The sequence below is a fragment of the Orcinus orca genome, chromosome 4, assembly GCF_937001465.1.
Source record: "Orcinus orca chromosome 4, mOrcOrc1.1, whole genome shotgun sequence".
NCBI classification, from domain to species: Eukaryota; Metazoa; Chordata; class Mammalia; order Artiodactyla; family Delphinidae; genus Orcinus; species Orcinus orca.
The window spans coordinates 52209999-52224012 of record NC_064562.1 but is presented as its reverse complement, the minus strand read 5'-3'; the positions used below and the strand labels follow the sequence as shown (position 1 = coordinate 52224012).

The 14014-nt window shown below is 39.0% G+C and overlaps 1 protein-coding gene and 1 long non-coding RNA gene across 9 annotated transcripts in view; one reads left to right on the top strand and one right to left on the bottom strand.

Annotated features, from left to right (window-relative positions):
- The window catches only part of LOC125964348 (uncharacterized), a 725473-nt gene that overhangs the window by 391659 nt on the left and 319800 nt on the right, over positions 1–14014 (bottom strand). The gene's annotated exons all lie outside the window — the stretch shown is intronic.
- Positions 1–14014, top strand: part of SLC4A4 (solute carrier family 4 member 4) — a 351509-nt gene that overhangs the window by 268952 nt on the left and 68543 nt on the right. For all 8 annotated transcript variants that reach the window (XR_007477305.1, XM_033412501.2, XM_049709597.1 and 5 more), the window contains one exon: positions 2400–2671. Coding sequence is in view for 7 of the 8 variants with exons in the window: in XM_033412501.2 (XP_033268392.1) it covers positions 2400–2671 (272 nt within the window). In the remaining variant the exon portion in view is untranslated. The remainder of the gene's footprint in view (positions 1–2399; positions 2672–14014) is intronic.

Here is a 14014-nt window from a genome sequence, read left to right as displayed (position 1 = left end):
CGCCTGTGAGCCATGGCCGCTGAGCCTGCGCGTCCGGAGCCTGTGCTCCACAGCGGGAGAGGCCACAACAGTGAGAGGCCCGCGTACCGAAAAAAAAAAAAAAAAAGCCTTGGCATTGGATAAATGACTTAGTTTCCATTGGCCTTGGTGTCTTCATCTATAAAATGAGGCATATTTGACCAGTTGGCGATTAGTCAGGATTCTCCAGAGAAACAGAACCAATAGGATGTGTGTATACATATATAAGAGATTTATTATAAAGAATTGGGTCACACAGTTATAGAGGGCTGGCAAGTCCAAAACCTGCAGGGTGACCCAGAGCCTGGAGACCCAGGAGAACTGATGTTCCAGTTCAAGTTCCAAGGCTGTCTGCTTGAAGAGCCTTTGCTACAAATCAAGTCCAAAAGCAGTCTGCCTGCTGGAGAGTCCTCTCTTGCTTGAAGGAAGCTGGTCTTTTTGTTCTATTCAGTTGAAGAACTGACTGGATGAGGCCCACCCTCATTATGGAGAACAATCTGCTTTACTCAAGTCTACCAATTTAAATGTTAATCTTATCAAAACCACCCTTAAACATCCAGAATAATGTATGACCCAATATCTGGGCACCTTATGGCCTAGTCAAGTTGACACATGAACTCTAAGCAAATTTAATTCTAATATTTAGTAAAATTTTTAGTTGGTCATCGTCTGGTTACCTGTGATAGCTCATCAGCCAATGACAGTACTGTAACTGTCCCTGTCAAGTCGTAACCTGCAGGCATGGCTTAATTCATCTACCAACTCTTTACTGGAACCCTTCTATGCTCCGGGCACTGTGCTAGGTAGAGAATTTGAATTTTATTCTAAGAGCAGGGAGAAGCCACCAAAAGATTTTAAACTGGGACATTTGATTTACATTTGAAAAGGTCATTTTGGCTGTGATGTGGAAAATGGCTTTGAGCAGGACAAGCATGGATATTAGTAAGGAGGTTCTTAATAAGAATCAATCAAAGACTTCTTGGTGGCCCAGGCTGGGATGTTGATGATGAAAGTGTTGATACGATGTCTTTGGGAAAGTATTAAAACATGTGGCTGTCGGTTATCAGAAACTCATTGTCTAAAAGCAAGGCCATCGAGCTTCAAGTATGCATGATCCTTGATTTATTTTTTTCTCACACAAGAAATGAGATTACCAGTAACTGCTTTTGCATTGCAAATGATGAGAAAAAAAACTATTTTAAAACACTCTCCACATAATTTTGAAAGAATCAATATGAAATGGTAAAATGTCAACACTTGACCCATCTTTTCCTAAATGTGAATCTTAAACTAATTTACTTGTAAGAAATGGAAAGGGCATTGAAAAAAAATTGCCCACTTAGATGGAGGCAACCTATTCTAAAACTGTGCTTCACACACAGCTTCAGCAGAAGGTTATCATGCCTGTGAGCGAGCTTCAAGAGGAGTGGTAGTGTCTAGTGGTAACATGGCAATGCAGCCTCTCTTGATCTAACTACAGCCTACATATCTGATCCCATCTCCCTGTGTTGGTGGCACTTGGTCCACAGGGAGCATTGCACACAGTTTCATGCCATTTGCCTTTTTGAGTACTCTTTCCTCTTCCCGGCTTGGCCCTCCCTGGTCTATCCAGAAAGTTCCCGCTTATCCTTAAATACCTTGAGTTTTTTCTGCAACTTTATCTGTCCCCCAACCCACGCCAGCCCGAATTAGTTACTGCTTCTTCTGTGACACTCTGTGGGAACTTTAGGTGTCACTTAGTATTTTATAGTGTGATTATGTTTATCAGTTTGTCTTCCTCAGTAGACTTCGATGACTTGGGGACAGAGAACATATTTATCTTAGCATCTTCCTTAAGCAGAAAGCCCACAAATATTTATTGAGCACATGCTGGGTACCAGTGTTATGCTTTCAAATTGTTTATTCTGTAAATTCTTTAAAGGCAGGGATTGTCCGTTTTGAATGAGAAAATTAAATGAGGGGATGGAAAAAGATATTTCATGCAAACAGAAATGACAAGAAAGCAGAGGTCACTATACTCATATCAGACAAAATAGACTTTAAAACAAAGGCCATAAAGAAAGGTAAAAAAGGACACTGTATAATGATAAAAGGATGAATACAAGAAGAAAATTAATGAGTTATTTACATTCAAATGTTATGACTACTTTTGATGTACTTTTCTCAAACTTCTGGAATTATTTCTTAGTGGTAGCCTAATGTCACTAGACCAAATCCTTAAAGGTAATACTTTCTGGATAAAATCAAGAATGAGCTTTATATATAGTGGCTAAAAGAGATCTTGTATTTTTAACAATCATTCTATAGTCATTTGGTAGTTTTGTGTTATTCTTTGTGTTCCTTGGAGGAGGAGTCTAAATGCCTTTCTGCCTTCTTTCCAGGGACCATAATTTTGACTACTTGGAGTTTCGCCTTTGGATTGGCCTGTGGTCAGCCTTCATGTGTCTCATTTTGGTGGCCACTGATGCCAGCTTCTTGGTTCAGTACTTCACTCGCTTCACTGAAGAGGGCTTCTCTTCTCTGATTAGTTTCATCTTTATCTATGATGCTTTCAAGAAGATGATCAAGCTAGCTGATTACTACCCCATCAACTCCAACTTCAAAGTGGGCTACAATACTCAATTTTCCTGTGTTTGTATGCCTCCCAACCCAGGTGAGGACAGCATGCTTATGGTATTTCTGCTTACCCTGTGTTTGGAGGAAGCCGTAGGCTCCATGCATGCAAACTTTCAACATGGTATCCCGATACTCAGGAAAGGGTTTTATTTTCTCTGAGAAATCATCCTGCTGAATTTATAGTCTCATCGCCTGAGGTATCTTAGCCATGTGATTCAACCAGGAAGTGAAATCAGGAGCTCTGGAATGTGAACATAATTAGCTCAGTGCTTTGAAACTAACTCAAGCTACAGTATTTGCAAGGAAATTTTGTGTACGTTATTCTTGATCTTCTCTGATAGGTGAGGAAACCAGCTATCTATATCACATATTAAGGACCATACCAACCTAGTCCTCTGAACTTCTGTTCCTTATTTTGCTGCTTCTTTATTGCTGTAGCGATCTCTTCCTTAAGTAAATTCTAAATAGATTATCTTAAACTTATAGAAGAAGCAAGATACTAATTCACTTTATATAATTTGAAGCATGAAATTAAGAAAGAAATTCAGACTAGAGCCACCTAGTGTTAAAGTAGAGCTTTATGGTTCATCTGGGCTAGACAACGTAAATAAGAAAGGAAAGGAAAGGAAGAAACAAAAGAAAGAAATAAAAGAAGGAATATTATGTTCTTGGAGAAGATTTATATTCTAGGGTTAGGAAAGACATAAAATTAACTTGTTGGTAAGGAATATGATTCTATACATCTTAGCACTTTAACATCCATCTTGCTAAACCTGAGTCAGCCTCAGAACCTTATCACAGAACAGTGCTCAATTTGGTCTTTGGAATTTTTTCTTGGAGTAATTCATTATCACTTTATAATATGGAAGGCATTTGGGGAAAAAAAGATTTACTTTGGGGAAAGTTGCTTTACATCTGCTTTGGTAGAATGAGGGGTAGACATTTGTGTCAGACAATTAAATGCTAATAGTGCTCGTGATCCCTAGTTGTAACATTAGCTACAGGTCATCGTCCCTTAAAATAAAAATTGATATACTTTTTGACTAAGGTCTTGTAGCAGCAGAAGCACAGCAGCGTATTGAGGGCTGTGTAAACCTGGGCTTAAACATAGGGCACATTCATGTAACAGCCATTTATCTATACATTCTAAGGAAAAACCACTTACCGTTTACAGTAAAACAAACATGGTTTTGTTATAGACTAGAATGCAAGATGCTTAATTCAAAAGCTCAACAAGAACTATGAAGAATTTTAATGCTTGTGCAGGCTGTGTCAGATGACTCCTGGCTATTTTGCTGGTATATCTGCCACCTTCTCTGCCACTTTGGTGGAGAAGTCTTATAAGACCCATATGCATCTTGAGAGGTGAGAGGAAAGAGAACAGTATCTCCCTAAAAATGGGTCAGTCAGTGACACTGGTGAAAAGATAGGGCATTGTTGGGTTTTGCACTTATGGATTCTTTTTGTCTTGCTTAAGGAAAATCAGCTCACATTAAAATAAATCCCATGCTTATTAAAAGCAAGCAGAGACAGGTAAAAAGTGGAAATTTGAAGATTCAGGCAACATGGTTGCCGTAGATATAAAGACCTATTATTGTTAAGATGTATACTGATTAGAAATATTTCAGAATTTAAGAAGTGTTTGGAAGAGAGTAAGCACTTAATACGTGACAGATATGATTAGAACCAATTAAATATCCTCCCCAGAGAGACTCAGAAAATGTGTTGCCATTACACAACTCCTAGAACTCTTCCTGGGAGAGAAGGGGGTAAAACTCCCTCTAACCGTGCATCCTGGACGTTGCGGGGGAAGTCCAAACTACACACATTCAAAATATCGGATCACAGACATATTTAATTGTGGGATTTTGAACTTTCCTTTTTATTTATTTGTTTCTATCTATCTATATATTTATTTGTGGAAAAGTCTGTGTGCTGACTTCTTAGGCATTCTGAGTAATCATACGTTAAGACTTTCTAGAGGAAAAAATATACTACGAGCTGTTTGGAGGTTTAAAGTGTTCATGAACCAAATGAGGACTTTGTCAGCACACCTGTCACAAAGATCTCCCTAGTGTCAGCCCCACACCTACCTGAGGCTATTGGCAACTTGCATTCATTGTTTTAATTGGATGCTGGCAGAGAAGGTAATTTGAAACCAGGGAAGACATATCTGAATGCGTTTTCATTGTGAAAAGTACAACAAAAATTTTACATGTGATTTTCCTTCCAAGAAGGATTTCTGTTTTCTTGAGAAAGTGATATTGAGGCTTGAACCGATTTTACCCATGCATAGCAAGTGCTGGCTGAGGGGGTGATAGATAACTTTTCCTTTGACCTGTTTTCCCTAGGTTGTATAAAAAGTCTGTCCTAAATAGCTAGGAGCTGTCTTGGAAGGATTCTGACCATTCCACTAACTCTAGGGGTTACCAATAAAGCAGCGTAGCAGGGCTTTGAAGTCAGAAAATCTTGTATTCAAGTCGCTCTTGGCTAATGTCCAGTACGTGACTTTGGGCAAGTTCCTTTACCCAAGGAAACTTTGCCTCATCTTCCTTACCTATAAAATGGGGTTAATAATAGTATCTTCCTTAAAGAATTGTTTTGAAGAAAAAAATGAGGTCTTACAGACAAAGCATTTAGGACAGTTTCTAGTAAGTAATTAAATGTTAACCATATAACAACCATTATTATTGCTGTTGTTATTTATTAAAATTTAGGGTTCATAAGTATGAATGACAGGAGAAGCAAACCAGTCTTCATCATCCTCCATTCTAAGCAAATGTTGTTGGGCAACTGGCTCATTCTGCAGCAAGATGGTTGGTTGCACCCCTTAGTTTTAGAGTCGTTCAGACGAGTGGCACTCATGGAAGATATGTACGTGAATGTGAGCGATTATTTAATCCATGGAGATGAGATCTGTTTCTGGTATGGAAAAAGGCAAATGGTTATTTGCATTTTCAGGACAATCTCATGTTTTACAAAACCCTTTTTAAGATGAATGATCATGTATTTCTCCCATAACCTTAATACTTTTTGATAGAAGACTGCATAGACCCACCATAAATTTAGTTCTTCATAACAACAAACTGAAAACCAATAGTGAGAGAATAATACAGTTGTATATACAGCTAGAGTAAGTGTTCTAAAAACAATAAAAGACTGGTCTTTCATCGCAACATGCACTCCTAGTAAAAGAATTCAATCAATGAGCCAATAATATTTAAACTGGCGGATGACTTGTTTTTCAACACTGGGACAGTATATAAGGATGAACCAGCAACTGCGCAGATGGAGTCATGATCCTGCAAACTGAGGAATGATTTTACAGGAAAGGAAATAGGGGTCACTTAATCTCTAAGAAAACTATATCCATGGCCACAATAATATTGTGGCTTTTTTGGTGCTTTGTGAAGACAACTCTTCTTCCCCCCTTCCTGATCTTTCTTGTTCTTACTTGCTTTCATAAAACTTCATCATCTCCTGAGTTTCCTTTTCTTAATGCACCTTTTCGTCCCTTCCTCCTGCCCCCATCTGCTGCTCAGTAACCCGTCATACACCCAGGTTCTCATTTATTGAAGAACTAAGGAAGCTCAGTTGCAATTGCTAGGAAAGTTAGCCATGAAATTTGACATATCAGTCAGGTTCTTATTAGCACCTGGTTTTTGTGCTAGCATTCTCTTTTCCTAGAAATAGGATAGTTATTAATTAATGTATTAATAGAGGTAATAGATGTTCTATTTCCCACTATGCCTTGATGGTTACATAGCAGAGGGTATATAGGAAAGAAGATGATTCAGTTCAAAAGCCCAGAATGAAAACTGAACAATATCCAGTTGAAGGACAATTCACAATATTTCATTCATCACCAACATCCCAATTTAGAAAACTGTTAGTGTGATAAAATATAAACCATAAATTCTTTGGAGTAAAGGAAACTGAGTTTGAATTTTAGCTCTAGTTAGCAGTGTGACCTTGGGCCAGGCTGATTTCCTAATGTCATTGTTTTATAATCTGTGAGCTGGGTTAGTAATTGTACCTACTCTTAGAGGTTACTCTAAGGAGTAAATGAAATAGGATATGTAAAATTGTTTGGCACCTAATAGTAAAAATTTGTTGCTTCTCTCATTTCTCACTGTCCCACAAAAGATGCCCCAGCAGTTAAATCTTTTAGTTGTATTCTTTTAAAGGGGTTCACACGTTTAACTTCCCTAGAAACGGAAGTTAAATTTAAATTTCCATTTTAAAATTCAATTTAAATTTTAAATTTTCCTAGGAAAAGATATTGACTAGGCTTCACTGTAAGCTTACCAACAAACAAGCAAAAACTAAGGTACTGTTGTAGATAAATATGAAACATTGAAGTGGTATTTAAAGGGAAAATGTTAAGGAGTTCAGTGTATCATAGTTAGATCATTTAATACTATACCCCTGAATCTCAAGACTACAAAAGTGTTGTACACTGTACACAGTCATGTAGAAAAAGGCTTTAAAGTCCCAGAGGTGAGATACCTAGTTCTTCTAAGAAGAGTCTATCTACGTAATTCATTCAAAAACATTAATGCAGGCTTCCCTGGTGGCACAGTGGTTGAGAGTCCGCCTGCTGATGCAGGGGACGTGGGTTCGTGCCCCGGTCCGGGAAGATCCCACATGCCGCAGAGTGGCTGGGCCCGTGAGCCATGGCCGCTGAGCCTGCACGTCCGGATCCTGTGCTCTGCAATGGGAGAGGCCGCAGCAGTGAGATACCCGCGTACCGCAGAAAAAAAAAACATTAATGCTAGAATTCTGTAAATAGGGAACAGGACGTAGACTTTCCTCCTTCTCTTTCCCCCTCTCCTTCTCTTCCTTCTCCTGCCTTTTCTTCTTCCCCTTCTGCTATCAACAAAAATTTGAGGGTGCAGTTCATTGCTTTTTAAGAATTGTGCTACTTGCAATGAAGCAGAACACACACCACACACTTACACATGCATGTACATACACGTACACACTGCTTTTTATAAAGTGAGTTGCTTTTTAATTAGTGTTAATTACTTTTTGAATGAATAAGGTCAGAAATTCATTTGACCTAGACTTTATAAGTAAATTTCTACCCTAGTACCTTTGTTCATTTGCCTAATATGTCAGGGTTGCAATGACTATACACTCAAGGGCATTGTTAATATTTTGGAAAGGGTCAAAATAAATTTTCTGACCAGGTGTTGGTTTTGTATCTGGAGGGGAAAAAGGCTTGCTAAATATGATAAACACATTAGAAAAGCAAGGAAAATTGCCTCAAGGGGATAGACACTATACTCTTAACAGCAGGGGTATATCTTATCGATTCAGTGTTGACTGTTCCAGGGAGAACATGCTTAGTAATGGATGAATGATTAAGAAGAATAAAGCCTTTCTCAGGCACCGAGTGCATCACTGTCTGTAGTATCTCTAAGTAAAACATGGCCTTTTTCCTGGCATGAAACTGTCAGACCAAGTCAAGTGATTGGAAGTAAGCATGGCTTCCATTTCCACACCTTGGTTATATTTTACAGCATGAGGAGGCTTCCAAATGCTTTAAAACTATCATCACTAGAGTGGAATTTCGTTACCTTTTTTTTTATATAATTTTTCTATTATCTTAATAAATTCTATGCACCAGTATGTCATAACCATTAAAAAGAACTGCTGGATCGTGTCTCCTGTGGTCCCATATTATAGTCAATATGTGCTTCATAATTAGCCCATTAAAAGAAAATTAGGACATAAAAGATAACCCTAATTCATCTTCCATGACCTGCATCATATTCTATGCAGTTTTATTTTTATTTTGTCATTCCCTCTTTTGCTTATACAGTGGGTTTAAGTCATAGACCGAGGGTTGAACAGGAGGTGCAAGGCCTTCTGCTGTAGCACTGCTTAGGCTTGCATTTGCCAAGATACTTTACCAGCACAGCTGACATTTTGTCATTCATGGTAACATGGTCTTTTGAGATAACCATGGATATTTGAAAGACCCATCATTTTAGTTTCCTTTTATTGACCTAACCTATGTTTTAGCAGTTTCTGTATAAAGCTTGCAGGAATCAGAAAAGGAGAAGCAGTGTATCTGGATAATTACCAGACCTGGGTAATTCTCTAGCTTTGGGTTTGAATAAAACCCAGATTTGGAAAATGTCCCCGAGAATAATGTCTATGCACATCCTAAGTGTAATGATGGGTGGGTATAGAAGAGAAGTTTTTGTGAAAGTAGTGGCTAAATATATCCAGCTTATTACCAGATCGTAGCTCAGCTCCAGTGCAGCATCATAGGTGAGCATGTGAATAGAGTGTTCACAGATTAAAGAACATCTTACCTTGAACTTGTCTAATGACAGTGGAAATCTCAAGCATGAAGTTTTGGTAAACATACTTAGGAAAACAAAAAGGATAATAACAAGAAATAGTGAGTAAAAACTTCCTATTAATTTTGCTTGTTTTAAGACTTAAGGCTGAGATCGTGGCAGGTAATTTCCCAAGAGCTACTTCTTCCAAAGTTTTCCTCCTTCACTTTGTCATCCCTACAAAAGCCATTTTTGTCCTTTTATTGATCTGGAAACTTAAAGCATAAATATTTGACTTTATCAAGAGACACTCGTGTGCTCAAGTTATCCAGAATCCTTAAATACATCTGACATGACCATGCAGGCCAGACACTCTAAATTTTATTCTGTATTTATTTTCCAGTTACTTAGTTGCCTTAAGATGTTGCTTACATAGAATGGAATAAAACATTAAAGGTTTATTATCATGGAGAATACTCTTAAATTTTTTCTTATTCAGAGCAGGTTAATCAGTTCCATCCTAAGAAGCTATGTTGAAGGTATAAATTCAGATTTGACTAACATTTATTAAGCACCATCCAAATGCCAGACAGTTTACTACTGGATTTTAATAAACTATATTTTAATATATATAATATTTTAATAATATATATGTATCTTTGGGTGGTGAAGCTAATAGTAATCTTAGCTATATTTATTTAGAGTTTACCTGGTACTGGGCACTGTGCTAGCAGTTTTGCCTGTATTGCCTTATTTAATCTGCACGGTAACCTTATGAGGTGGATGCTATCAAATCCAATCTCACCATTGCGGAACCTGTGGTCAAGAGGAGTGAGGTAATGTTCTCAAGTTTATGTGGCAAGGGAGTTGGGGCCACTGTGCTTCAGAAGGTGGAGCAGCCAGCATTCCAGCGCAGTTCTCCTGGGACTCCTTTCTCTATACTGTGAGGTGATGGTGCTTCAGAGCAGGCAAATCTGCCTCGTTGGCCGGTTGTTGCTTCTACTTGACCTGTTAGCCTCAAGTGAGCTTTGGTGCCTATTCCTGATGGTACCATTTCTGCTAACGTGTAAAGCGGAGGATTCATGGGGTAGTTCCTGGTGCCAGGTCACTAGAGGATAAAGAAGAACAGCCTTAAACAGTACAGTTGATATGCTCTACGTAGGAGGTTTATATCATTGATGTGTGTATATCACCTCCTTTTTCTCCTCGTAGCTCCTGCAGCTTGTTCTTTCTCTAGATCTCTCATTAAACACAAAGACTAAAAGCCAGCTTAAGGTGGAAAAGTCACAGACACATTTTTTTCTTTTTTTAGTATTTATTTTATTGACAATTGATTTACAATGTTGTGTTAATTTCTCCTGTACAGCAAAGTGGTTCTGTTATACATACATATACATTCTTTTTCATATTCTTTTCCATTATGGATATTGAGTATAGTTCCCTGTGCTATACAGTTGGACCTTGTTGCTTATCCATTCTCTATATAATAGTTTGCATCTGCTAATCCCAAACTCCTGAGCCTTCCCTCCCCCACTCCCCCTCTCCCTTCTCAACCACAAGTCTGTTCTCTGTGTCTGTGAGTCTGTTTCTGTTTCATAAGTAAGTTAATTTGTGTCATATTTTAGATTCCACATATAAGTGATATCATATGGTATTTGTCTTTTCTCTTTCTGACTTACTTCACTTAGTATGATAATCTTTAGGTCCATTCTTGCTGCAGCAAATGGCATTATTTCATTCTTTTTTATGGCTGAGTAGTATTCCATTGTATATATGTACCACATCTTTTTTTTTTTTTTTTTGCCATACGCGGGCCTCTCACTGCTGTGGCCTCCCCCGCTGCAGAGCACAGACTCCAGACGCACAGGCTCAGCGGCCATGGCTCACGGGCCTAGCCGCTCCGCGGCATGTGGGATCTTCCCGGACTGGGGCACGAACCCGTGCCCCCTGCATCGGCAGGCGGACTCTCAACCACTGTGCCACCAGGGAAGCCCTGTACCACATCTTCTTTATCCATTCATCTATCAATGAACATTTAGGTTTTTCCATGTCCTGACTATTGTAAATAGTGCTGCAATGAACATTGGGGTGCATGTATATTTTTGAATTATAGTTTTGTCCGGATATTTTCCCAGGAGTGGGATTGCAGGGTCATATGCCAACTCTATTTTTAGCTATTTGAGGAGCCTCCAAAATGTTTTGCATAGTGGCTGCACCAATTTACACTCCCACCAACAGTGTAGGAAGGTTCCCTTTTCTCCACACCCTCTCCAGCATTTGTTACTTGTAGACTTTTTAATGACGGCCATTCTGACCAGTGTGAGGTGGTACCTCACTGTAGTTTTGATTTGCATTTCTCTAATAATTAGTGATGTTGAGCTCTTTTCACATGCCTGTTGACCATCGGTATGACAGACACATTTTTAAACATCTAGTACTGTGTTCATTCCTCCATTCCAGAGGATCAGCTAGAATTTGATACACAGAAAGGAGGATCAAGCCGTGAAAATCCAAGGAATGTAAAATGATCAACCTGTGTAAATTACCTGAAACCAAGTATGGGACACAGGCTGTCCCAGTGACAGTTGGCTCATTCTAAATTAACCAGGTTCCTAGAGCAAAATGTTTCTTTTCTTCATAAGCCATGGTGCTAAGCAAATAGTGAAGACACAGAGTGCAGTGTGTTTTGGCTTTTCCATTTCACCGTTCCAGAATCCTAATTAAGGATATTACAGATTCTACACACAAGATCATTCTGCAGTTGGTTGACAAAATATTTGCATTGTATGTGTCTGGATCCAAGTGGTGACCAAGGGCTCTTGTAGATCAAGTTTCCAGTTGGAATTGATCATTCTCTCTTCTATGAGCTTAAAGAAATTTACTTTTAATCTTATTTATGGGCTCTGCCATATCCTGCCAATATGTCTATTTATAGAAGTGCTTGTTTATATATTTATTTGGAAGTCTTTCTCTTGAAGCAGCTACTTATTAAAATAAGTAGGAAAAGTATATACTTCTTACTTTTGTTTTGATACTGGTCTTTTGGGATTTTGAGAGCCAATGTGCATAGCTTGTCTCAGAGGCATACTGAAAAGATGAAAGAAACTTGGATGAGCAAATTGACATGTATCCAGAACTCGAGAGTGGTTACTAAAAGTTCAGATTGGAACTCGTGGTCTTTATTATCTGTCATTCATTTCACAAGGAAAGAGCCTGGAATACCTTCCTCCTCCCCCCTCACTACTTGTTTCACACTAGGCAGAAAAGTGTGTTGCAAAAAGACCTTCACTCTGTTACGACAGGAAGCTCATAAAATTGCATCAAAGAATCTAGCTCAGGAAAGGCAGCTTCCCAGACACCCTCTAAATAGTGCCTTTGATTTCTCATGTGCTGTTTTCCTTCAAATGCTTAGACAGGTCAGACATTTCTATTTACAGTAGAGAGATCCACATCATCGAACATTGGTGAATCGTTATCTCCCACCTTGAATTCTGTGGCCGCATAAATCATCTTGATTTTGATGAATAGAAATATTGGGTAGGAAAAGGAAGAATGATGGACAAGGTTTTGGTACCAGCTCTACTTCTGGTTGACTCTAATCCTGGGCAAGAAACCTGGCATATCTTGCCTCAGAGTCCCATCCAACATAAAACGGGTATAAAAGTATACCTGGGGCTTCCCTGGTGGCGCAGTGGTTGAGAGTCCGCCTGCCGATGCAGGAGACACGGGTTCGTGCCCCGGTTCGGGAAGATCCCACATGCCGCGAAGCGGCTGGGCCCGTGAGCCATGGCCGCTGAGCCTGCGCGTCCGGAGCCTGTGCTCCGCAATGGAAGAGGCCACAACAGTGAGAGGCCCGCGTACCGGTAAAAAAAACAAAACAAAACACTATACCTGTTTTGTGCTCTTATATGTTGTAAAATGAACAAATGGAATAATGTAAGAAAATGTACTTTAAGCTTTTTAGAACAAAATAGAAATAAGATTCTAGGTTTTACTACTAATAATTTACTAACATCTTCTTCCTTCAGGGATTTATGTTTTGTCTTACTCTTTGGGCCAAGCATCCTTTATCCTATTTTGATTCTTTCTGTGACCTATAATGAAACACAAAGAATGAGAAAATAGAGTCTGCACGTGTGCTTGTTTTACCGATGAATTAGGGAAGCCCTGGCGGCAGCTAGCAAGAGGTTAAAAGTTTAACAATTCCAGAGCCTTCAAAGATCAGAATGGATTGCAAAAAACTAGGACCAAAGCTAAGTATTTTCTCCCCTTTGGTTTTCCTTATTTCAATTCTTTCGCCTTTATCTGCTGTCATTCATTTGTAGTCATTGAATGACCCCTTTCCTAGCTTCTCTTACTGACAGTAAACAATTGTCTTTCAGCTTTATTGAAGTATAATTGACAAATAAAATTATATTTAAAGCGTACAACATGATGATCTCCTTATGTGTATACATTGTGAAGGGATTCCCACTAATTTAATTAACATATCCATCACCTCACATATTTATTTTGTTTTATTTGGTGAGAACACTTAAGTTTTACTCTCTTAGGAAATTTCAGTTCTATGGTATAGTATTATCAACTGCAGTCACCATGTTATAATTCGATCCTCAGACCTTAGTTCTCTTACAACTGAAAATTTGTACCCTTTTACCGACTCTCTATTTTCCCCACCACCCAACCCCTGGCAACCACCAGACTTTTTTTTTTTTTCTAAGATTCCATCTATAAATGATACCATGCAGTGTTTGGCTTTCCATGTCTGACTTATATCACGTAGCATAATGTCTTCCAGGTTCATCCATGCTTTTGCAAGTGGCAGGATTTCCTTCTTTTTTTTTTTTTTTTTTTTTTTTGCGGTACGCTGGCCTCTCACTGTTGTGGCTTCTCCTGTTGCGGAACGCAGGCTCAGTGACCATGGCTCACGGGCCCAGCCGCTCCACAGCATGTGGGATCTTCCCAGACCGGGGCACGAACCCGTGTCCCGTGCATCGGCAGGCGGACTCTCAACCGCTGTGCCACCAGGGAAGCCCTCCTTCTTTTTTAAGGTTGAATAATTAACAAATATTTTTGAGTTTCTGTTA